Genomic DNA, 10,029 nt, shown 5'->3' with positions numbered 1-10,029 from the left:
TTTTTTTTTTTTTTTCTGAGACATGCATGATGCACCCATATAAGGACAATAAATATGAGATATATATTACAATACAATAAATATATATATATAATTATTTTACCAATATTATTCAAATTGTAAGCATTATTATGCTTTTCCTCTTTTGCTGTACCATCTCATATTTATTGTCCTTATATGGGTGCATCATGCATGTCTCAGAAATCCAGCACTGAAATGCAAATGATAAAAGGTACTTTGTTCAAATCGGTTTCGATTAAAAAATGTGAGTGCATTAATTTGAACAGAATCATTTGCTTAAAATATATCAAGGTACATATTGAATTGTCTTTTATTGGACGAATATTCTTTTAAGGAAATGCAACATTTACAGCACTGACAGGTTCATTCATATCGTCGCACCACATGGAATCAACTCACAATCCAAATGAATTGAATCATTCCACTTTCAAATCGAATCATCCTTGTATCGTATCACACCCCAAGTATTGAGATACGTATCAAATCATCTCCAATACTGATAAACATAAAAGGTAACAGGCCTGATGTTGTGTTTAAAAGCTTATTTAGGGAATAAATGTTAAATCAAATTTAAACTGCAAAGCAACTAAGTAGAATTGTAAATGCATCTTTGAAAAAAGTCTGTAATATAAAAATGAATGCAATCATTTTTTTCTGATGACACTGAGGGAAAGAACCATCAAAGAAAATGTGACGTTTGTGATGTCATATTAAAGACGGAAAAGTTTAAAGATGTGGAGATTAAAGATGGTTCGATGTATAAATAGGATCAAGCCTGGTGATTCATTCGATCATTTCAAAGCGGATTTCCCAAGAGAAGGTCAGTGACTTTGTTTCTAACACTTCTGTTTTAGAATTTCTCAAATATATATAAGACATAAAAAGAAAATTGCTAAATGGGTTTAATACTAGTGTCATTAATTTTATTATGATTGAGTTACGCCAATAATGTATTTAAAGTGTATATAAAGTATTGGCCTGTATGTTTGAATGTTCATTTTGGAGTCCAGTTAAGTCAATGTAAACTTAAAAAACATTCTTTCTTTATTTTTATTCTTATAAAATATATTTTATGACAACACAGAAAAGTAACATAAAAGGCGTTCAAGAGAAACGGATTCTTGCATTTGGACTTTTGGCATTTACTAGTCTTTCCGAATTCCCACCTCCAATTATAACATGAACTCACCATTGATGGACAAACAAATGACTTTAATGCGATTGGCTTTTTGCAGAATCATTCCTTCAAAAATCACGCCTGATGAAGTTAATGGCATACAGAAGTACAAGAAGTACAACGGTCGAGTGTCCCTCCGTCATAGTGAGATACAAAAGTACAATGGTCGAGAGTCCCAGTCCCTCCATCATAGAGGTGAGAAAAGACATCACAGTCACGCCTCATTCGTGCTGCATTATTTGCGATTGAGGTCTTGTGGTGTTTTTGTTTTTTTCCTCCTCCAGCTCAACGACGTCAAACCCGTACACTCCGTAGATGCGGAAGACAAACAACAAAATGCGGAAGACAAACAACAAATCAAATGGGACAACAAGCTGCAGTATTTGCTCACTTTGATTGGCTTTGCAGTTGGATTTGGAAACATCTGGCGCTTCCCCTACCTTTGTCAAACTTATGGAGGAGGTAAGATGCCATCATTGAGCATTTTCAAAACAGTTGAAGTCTGTCGCTCAAAAGGGTTACTACTTTCCCAGGGGCCTTCCTCATCCCATATGTGATCGCTTTGGTCTTTGTGGGTCTCCCCCTCCTCTATCTGGAGTTGGCCATCGGGCAGAAGCTCCGCAAGGGAAGCATTGGATCATGGAAGCACGTCTCACCCTTTTTGGGTGGAGTAGGTGGGTGAGCATGGAATGCCTTACTCCTTTATTTTGAGTTGTGTTAACATGGTTGTTTTCTTCTTGCAGGCATTAGCTGCATGTTTGTATCTTTCCTGATTACCCTTTTCTACAACTCGGTCTTGGCTTGGGTGATGTGGTACTTCTACAACTCGTTCAAAGATCCTCTGCCTTGGAGCCAGTGTCCAGTTAATGACACAAGTGTGTCTTTGTGAAGGATAGGTTAGCATTCTTTGAAGAACATTTGACCATGTCTAAATGAGCCATTGTCCCATGCAGATTTGGCTCGAGAATGTGAGAAAAGCACGTCGGTCAACTTCTTCTGGTATCGTCAGACCCTCAACATCACCACTGACATTGAGACCAACGGTTCTCTGCAGCTGCACTTGGTGGCTTGCCTGGCTATTGCCTGGGCGACCGTCTATATCTGCTTCATCAAAGGAATCAAGTCCATGGGAAAGGTCAGTTGGAAAAGTATTTAGTTTGACTTTTGTATTTAAACTTGGCTTTGTTTTTAGGCAGTATATTTGACAACCACTTTGCCCTACGTGGTTCTCACCATTTTTCTGGTCCGTGCCCTCACCTTGCCCGGAGCCAAAGATGGACTGGTGTATCTTTTCACCCCAGATGTAAGTTTGCTTGGCTTCTCCACTTAACAGATCCAAACTTAGCTGATGTGGATTTTTTTTTTTTTTCCCCAGTGGGAGATACTGAAGAACCCTCAGGTGTGGCTTGACGCCGCGGCTCAAATCTTCTTCTCGCTCTCAGTGGGCTTTGGAGGTCTCATTGCGTTCTCCAGCTACAACAATGAGCAGTAAGAAGATGTCATAGACAAAGTGTGTTGTACTGTACTTATGCACTCTTTTTCTTTTTTTTTGTTCTGTGCAAATTTAGCAATAACTGCGAGAAGGACGCACTTTTGGTGGGAATTACAAACAGTGCCACATCCCTGTATGCCTCCATCGCCATCTTTTCCATTCTGGGCTTCAAAGCCAACAACGAGTTGCAGAACTGTAAGGAGTACGTGAGGGTGTTCCAGGAGATGTACGGTCTGACTTACAAGTTTGACCACGAGAGTAACGTAATCTATAAGCAGTTGGAGATGGAATATCCAGGGATAAACTCCACGCTGTTACCGAGAGAGTGTAACCTAAGCACCTTCCTTGACCAGGTAATTCTGAAAAATATTCTTTTTTGGATTGAGATGTTATTCCAGTAGATCCGCCAGTGGCTTGATACCAATTCAGAAAATATTCATTTTAGAGTGCGTCTGGAACTGGCCTGGCTTTTATCACGTTCACCCAAGCAGTGCTGGAGATGCCCTACCCTCGGGTATGGGCGACCTTGTTTTTCCTGATGCTCCTCAGCTTGGGCCTATCCTCCATGTTTGGCACTCTGGAGGGAGTCCTCAACCCCATTCGTGAGCTCGACATCATTCCCAAATGGCTCTCCGTTGAACTGTGGACAGGTAGGTGGAAATCAAGGAGATGGAAAGTGAGAAGATAGTTAGGAATTTTGTTTTTTGCAGGGTTCGTCTGCTTGACTGCCTTTTTGATTTCGCTCATCTTCACCATGGGTTCTGGGAACTACTGGGTTGAGGTGTTCAACACTTACGTGGGCTCCATCCCCCTCCTCTTTATTGCATTTTTCGAAGTGATTGGAGTGTCGTATGTCCGCGGAATGAAAAGGTTTGAATTTCTTCTTATATCTTGCTGTAAAAAAAACAGAGTCATTTGTTTTCCTCTTTGTCCTCAAGATTCAGTGACGACATATTTTTAATGACCGGGAAGCATCCCTGTTGGTACTGGAAAATTTGTTGGACTATCATCAGTCCTGCGATGATTATCTCGGTATTGATTGCGTACGTGGTTCTGGAGGTAGAGCATGATCCCACCTTTGGCACATGGAATCCTGATTATGTAAGCAAATTGTACATTTCTCACATCTTTCAGTTTGGAAAGACGTCTGACGTTTTTTTTTCTTAGGAACTATTTCCCCAAACTGAGGTCAAGCCCTACCCGGACTGGTTGGTTTCCGTCAGCGCATTGCTCAGTTCGGTGCCGTTGAGTCCCATCCTTCTTGTGGCTTTGTACTACAGCATCTACAAATCGTACAATGTCGCCCGGTACATGGTTTCCATGGAGAATTCTCTGCAGGAGCAACAACATTCCGTGTAGCGTTTGTTAACATAACGGCATGTTTGGTTTTTTTTTGCTGCATTTATAAAATAGATTTGCAGTCGATACAATGGAATTAATTTATGATGTGATTTTTTTCATAATGTGATATGATCACGATATTCTTTCTTATGGAAAAATACCACAAAGTGTAATATGGCTGGAAAAATACCAAGGGTAAGTCAAAGTCCACACCGCGCACAGAATGTAGTAAAATAGCCGGCCGATTTTCAACTAGCCATCTTTATTGATTGTACGGCTGGTTTACTGGTGGTGGTTTATGACTAGTGTCTCATTAAAGAGCTTTGGCTCAAGTGCGGCCTTCTGGGTTGAGCGAGTGCAAATTGAATTATCAGATGATGCTGCACGTGAGTGAATACATATATTAAATACACCTTGAGCATGTTTTCTGTTGCATCCTTGGCTGAGGAGGAGGAACTCTACTTTATATCCCATTAAATAGATTGTACTTTATATCCTATCATCAAATAGATTGAATCAAAACATTGTATTATGAGCAATTTGCACGCATTTGCGGAAAGCAAAAAACCTTTGCAAACGTCTGCTCCGGATTTGCGCACAAATCGGTACAGAATGTTACAGCTGATAAAGAACGGAAAGTGCTGAGGGCGCTGTATTAACGCAAAATGGCTACTTTTCATGCATTCCATCCAGATTAGTTTGTTTCAATTGTTGATGCTGACACATTTAAAACCGTTAATTTGTTAACTATTTGACCTTCAAGCAAAAAACTGCCCGCATTCGTCATACACTCCTTAAATTCCTCTATACTGCACGGGACATTAAACCCCCAAAAAGTTTGTTTTGCATATTTTGAGGTCAACGAAACAATGACAGGTTATCCATTAATCATGAAGTTACCCCGCTCATAAATGGCAAGTCACTAAACCATCATGGTTCATCTTTGCATATTTGTGCTGTTTGATGCTTTAATGCCTGTCATAAAAAAAGTCTTATCTCAAGTGTACACAAAGGTTAAATTAAAAAATGAATTGCACTCTGTCATCTGCACCAGTAACCTGACTGGAAGCTGCTGATAGGACACCGAAGGACAGCCCCCAAGGGAGCCAAAGACAGCTGATAAAAGACAAGCCCCGCACATTGAAAGCCTCCACAATCAGGTAGGAACAAACCGGAGAGCTTCAACTTTCATTTTAGTGAGTGTTACCATTAAAGGACTTTAGTGACGATTCTGGCACGATGGACAAAGCAAGAGATGTGCAGGAGGAAGTCACATGGAACAACAAGATTGAGTACATGCTGACCTGCATCGGTTTTGCAGTTGGCATTGGAAATGTTTGGCGTTTCCCCTACCTGTGTCAGATTTACGGAGGAGGTGAGTGATTTACTCCGTTTCCCACGTTAAGTGATTTGCGCCGGCCGGCCGGCTCTGAATGCACTGGTCTTGATTCACTTCCTCATAGTTGACAGTGAAGGTCAAGCTGTACAAACATTGAGCCACATTAATGTGCAGCGGGGGTTATCAACTTGATTAATTTGCACAGCAGGTGTTGCCCAGAACAACGCTTAACTATTATTAAAGAGCCGTTTCAGAAAGTTAGAACTACTGTTTACATTCTCAGGAGCGTTCCTCATCCCCTACCTGATTGCGTTGGTGCTTGAGGGTCTCCCCTTGCTCTACTTGGAGATGGCAATCGGACAGAGGCTCCGCAAAGGAAGCATCGGCGTGTGGAAGAATATCTCACCCTTCCTGGGTGGAGTGGGTGGGTGTCCCGGGATATTTCTGTACATGAAATTGGGAGTTTGTTTGGATGTTATTTTCTCCACGTAGGCATTGGCTCCATGATTGTGTCGTTCCTGGTGTGCAATTTCTATAATACCATCCTGGCCTGGGTCTTTTGGTACTTTTTCAACTCCTTCCAGGACCCTCTGCCGTGGAGCCAGTGTCCACTCAACGATAACCGTACAGGTAATTCCATGAAACCAACCAGAACACAATGTGTGCATGTGGCTAGTTTCTGGGCATTACCAAAGGAGTGCCCCAAGGCTCTGCCCCGGGTCCCATTTTTTTTCCGATTTACATCAACGTTTTTTTTTGCCAAACATTTCTCCAACTTGTGAAAATCAATAACCACAGATTTTGTTTTGTTACCTTCTCAATGATCCATGCAGGCTTGAATGAAGAATGCGCGAAGAGCACTCCGGTCAATTACTTCTGGTACCGTCAGACCCTCAACATCACCACTGACATTTCCATCAGCGGTTCTCTTCAGTGGTGGTTGGTGGTCTGCCTGGCCTGCGCCTGGTTGATAATGTATATCTGTATGATCAAGGGAATCCAGTCCGTGGGGAAGGTCAGTGGACAGCAAACCTGGTCAAGACCAATTCTCCATGTCTTTCAATGAATGTTATACAATTTAGGCTGTGTATGTGACAACCACCTTACCCTACGTGGTACTCACCATTTTTCTGGTCCGTGCCCTCACCTTACCCGGTGCTGCAGATGGACTGGTGTATCTCTTCACTCCTGATGTAAGTTTCTTCACTTTTGGGCGGACATGTGAGCATTACGAGAGCCTGATGTCTCTGTTTTCAGTGGGAGATACTGAAGAACCCTCAAGTGTGGTTAGACGCCTCGACCCAGATCTTCTTCTCGCTTTCCGTGGCCTTTGGAGGCCTGATAGCGATCTCCAGCTACGCTGATGAGAAGTATATTGTAGAAACTCTTCACGAGTACTTAAGTAGTCCGCTCTTTGATCTGCGCTGTTCTGTGTGTACTAGAACCAACTGCGAGAAGGACGCAGTCATCGTTGGATTAATAAACAGCGGCACGTCTCTATACGCCGCCATTTCCATCTTTTCCATCCTGGGTTTTAAAGCTAACGCCGGTTTTAACGCCTGTCTAAAAGAGTACGTACAGATGCTCAGATCTATTCTCAGGGCATTGAATTGATCAAAATGGAACTGGTCTGGAAGACATATTGATCAGGCTTTATTAGTTCAACATTAGGACAGCAATGAGTTTGGGTGTGGGTGATACCATTGGTGGTTTTGAGGGGGGCGGGGGTGTCACTAAGATAAACAGTTGAGTGTCCACATCAAGACAGAGGCTAGTGCAGTCCTACCCTGGCCTTGTGCATGAACTGATAAAGCCTGTTCGGGTGACAAGCCAAAAAGTCTTCTAAGATGACCAGAACATTTTAGCAGAGATAAATTGAATGCCCTGAGAATAAATTAGCTAGATGAATGAGAATATTCAAAGATCTAAGCCTCCTTGAAATATCTAGACGAATAAAAAATATGTTTATTTGCAGAAACATCTTGGCTTTGACCAACCACTTTGAGTTTTCTGACCAGAATATAACAAGGGACAATTATGACTACTGGATTAAGTATCTGAATCAAACAAATCCAGATGAGCTGGCCAGTCTGCAATTGAGACCCTGCGTCCTGAAAACTTTCCTTGACCAGGTGAAGTCATTCTGCACACGCATCCATCCGTGCATTCTCACGGGTTGTTTCCTCCCATTTCATTTAATTGCACTCAATGTACCAGACAAAAATGTGAACAATTTCTTTTTAATCACAGAGCGCTTCTGGAACCGGCCTGGCTTTTATCGTGTTCACCGAAGCGGTACTGGAGATGCCGGGTTCGCAGATATGGGCATTATTGTTTTTCCTAATGCTCTTCAGTTTAGGACTCTCCTGCATGTTTGGTAACGCAGAGGGAGTCCTAAGGCCCTTCAATGACCTCAATCTGCTACCCAAGTCGGTACCCCAATCACTTATTACAGGTAGCTGTCATTTTGCTGCTATAAAGTCAAAAGTTGTTTCCGGTCAATGATTTTGTGCATTTTCTGTGTGACATTTTCAGGAGCCTTCTGCATGATTTCATTTTTGATATCGCTCATTTTCACTATGGGTTCTGGAAACTACTGGGTGGAGGTCTTCAACAGCTACGTGGGCTCGGTTCCCCTGCTCATTATTGCGCTTTTTGAACTTATTGGAGTCGTTTATATCTATGGAATGAGAAAGTATTGATTCATTCTTATCTTGCACAATCACTGGCGGAGCTAGGATTATTTTCCTTGAGGGGGCGTTGTCAATGTTATCTTAGCAAAACAAAAAAAATCTTCAAAAATACTCTATAAAGATAAATTGTAAATTACTTACGGGGGATGGATAAAATGTGGAAAAAAATGCCCGGAATAATCAACATATTTCAGGGGAGGTTCAGTGCCCTCGCCGAACCCCCTCTAGCTCCGCCAGTGTACACAATCCAAGTCAGTTTGCAGCACAAAATTCATCTGTATGTCCTTTTTGTCTCCTCAGTTTCAGTGAAGACATCTATTTCATGACTGGGAAGAGGCCAAATATTTATTGGAGAGTTTGTTGGACTTTCATCAGTCCTTTAATGCTTCTGGTCGTTTTAATTGCATATGTGGTCCTCCAAGCCCAGAAACATCCCACATACCCTGCATGGAATCCTGCTTATGTAAGTAACCTAAAAAATACATATATATTTATGGCCTGCTTCCTGAATGTACACAATTTCATCCTTTGCTTCAGGAACTCTTTCCCAAAACACAGACAAAGCCCTACCCAGACTTTGTGTTTGCCGTAATCGTCCTCCTTTGTACAGTGCCAGTGGTTCCCATCCCACTGATGGCTCTCTACAAAGGAATCCAAAAGGTCAGGAAGAGGTCTTCTACACGAGGGGGACTAAACCCGTACGCCAATGCCGCTTTTGAAAACGAAACGGAGAAACATCAGGAGCAGTAACCTCTGCAGATGTTGTCATAAACTATCTTTGCATTCCTGAAAAGGAACCTCCTGCGCACATCTTTGCTTTTTTTTGTGTGTTCTTACCTTCTGTAAAGAATCATTGTCGTCTTTTGGGAGATGAGTAGTTTGTAGTCGTACTTCATGACTTGTGGGGGAGTGGGAAGGAATTCTGGCATCATAACAAAGGATGTTCTTTAGAGCGACAAAGGCTATTGATATGTCACTCAATAAAAATTGGGCGTACTTACACAATATCATGTAGAAAGGCAAACCCGGTGTAAATCTGCACTTTATTTAGCGGATACAAACAAAATGCTTTTTTAGCCTTAAAGTTAAAAAAAAAAATGTCCCATAGCATCCGCAGAAAGTTGACAGGGTTCTTTGCGACCGTTCGGCCAAAGGGTAAATTCTAGGCACACACACGGAATCTAAAAATAGCCCAAAAAGGAAATCAAAATGTTTGCTGAATGTCAATTCAATTACTTCTCCGCTCATAGTAGGTAGTGATTAACCAGCCCTTTTATTAAAGGTCACTTTTTATCTATCGAGTAATTAAATAGATCAAGTAATTTGATGAGACCAACAATATAAAAATACAAATAGAATTAATTTAGTGGCATTGTCGGCCAAAGTTACTTAAAAAACAGGTCGACAGAATTTATGAATGATCCCTTTTGATGGCTTCTGTTAACATGGAAACTTCGATCGTGCAAATGGGCTCAGTGAGCATCTTGCATTTTTTTTGGAGTGTGTACACGCATGCAAAACTGTGAGCTGTCTCTTATGATGGGATCTAAGTAGGTGCAAAGTTCAAAGGACTTAAAGGAAACCATAAAATGACAAATGACAAACCCGAGAACAAAAAGCCTATGGTATATTATTTACAGCTGACAAGCGGCTTCACTTGGAATAATCTTTATGGAGGTCGAGCGTGGACGTATCTAATAGCGGCAAAGGCCAGCAGTTCGGCTAATGTGCACATCTGTAGAAAGCAATGGGAGAAAAAAAATTGTTACTCTATTGGTTGTCTATTGATGTGAGAGTGACCTGGAGGAGGCAAAGCCCTTTTTTTTTTTTAATATTCTCATTTTGATTGCATTGTAATTTCCAACTATTTTTAACTTTTCTGCAATAAATTGTCACAAAAACAAACAAATGCAATAAATGTCATATTGATCATGCAACTGGATAACAGGATAAATAAATTACTATT

The 10,029-nt window shown here is 41.3% G+C and overlaps 2 protein-coding genes across 2 annotated transcripts; both read left to right on the top strand.

Annotated features, from left to right (window-relative positions):
• The first annotated feature begins 685 nt into the window (after positions 1-685).
• On the top strand, positions 686-4,454 carry LOC125986608 (sodium-dependent neutral amino acid transporter B(0)AT3-like). The gene is made up of 13 exons (XM_049750346.1): positions 686-841; positions 1,257-1,393; positions 1,483-1,660; positions 1,732-1,872; positions 1,942-2,073; positions 2,152-2,333; positions 2,391-2,501; positions 2,574-2,686; positions 2,767-3,043; positions 3,136-3,340; positions 3,401-3,560; positions 3,629-3,791; positions 3,858-4,454. Exons 1-13 carry the CDS (start codon positions 754-756, stop codon positions 4,047-4,049), a joined length of 2,079 nt encoding a protein of 692 aa, XP_049606303.1. The 5' UTR covers positions 686-753; the 3' UTR covers positions 4,050-4,454.
• An 816-nt stretch (positions 4,455-5,270) lies between these two features.
• Positions 5,271-9,972, top strand: LOC125986609 (sodium-dependent neutral amino acid transporter B(0)AT1). Its single transcript, XM_049750347.2, has 12 exons — positions 5,271-5,406; positions 5,654-5,794; positions 5,863-6,000; positions 6,204-6,385; positions 6,453-6,563; positions 6,628-6,740; positions 6,813-6,941; positions 7,346-7,502; positions 7,621-7,825; positions 7,906-8,065; positions 8,364-8,526; positions 8,601-9,972. Exons 1-12 carry the CDS (start codon positions 5,271-5,273, stop codon positions 8,811-8,813), a joined length of 1,848 nt encoding a protein of 615 aa, XP_049606304.1. The 3' UTR covers positions 8,814-9,972.
• The last annotated feature ends 57 nt before the right edge of the window (positions 9,973-10,029 follow it).

The sequence above is a fragment of the Syngnathus scovelli genome, chromosome 19 (assembly GCF_024217435.2).
Source record: "Syngnathus scovelli strain Florida chromosome 19, RoL_Ssco_1.2, whole genome shotgun sequence".
Lineage (NCBI taxonomy): Eukaryota > Metazoa > Chordata > Actinopteri > Syngnathiformes > Syngnathidae > Syngnathus > Syngnathus scovelli.
This window is presented reverse-complemented; position numbering and strand designations above follow the sequence as displayed.

Coding starts and splice junctions, on each gene's coding strand:
- LOC125986608 (XM_049750346.1), top strand. CDS start 754: ATGTGGAGATTAAAGATGGTTCGATGTATAAATAGGATCAAGCCTGGT. Junction 3,044..3,135: donor TAAGCACCTTCCTTGACCAG/GTAATTCTGAAA, acceptor TATTCATTTTAG/AGTGCGTCTGGAACTGGCCT. Junction 3,792..3,857: donor GCACATGGAATCCTGATTAT/GTAAGCAAATTG, acceptor TTTTTTTCTTAG/GAACTATTTCCCCAAACTGA.
- LOC125986609 (XM_049750347.2), top strand. CDS start 5,271: ATGGACAAAGCAAGAGATGTGCAGGAGGAAGTCACATGGAACAACAAG. Junction 5,407..5,653: donor GTGTCAGATTTACGGAGGAG/GTGAGTGATTTA, acceptor TTACATTCTCAG/GAGCGTTCCTCATCCCCTAC. Junction 7,826..7,905: donor ACCCCAATCACTTATTACAG/GTAGCTGTCATT, acceptor TGACATTTTCAG/GAGCCTTCTGCATGATTTCA.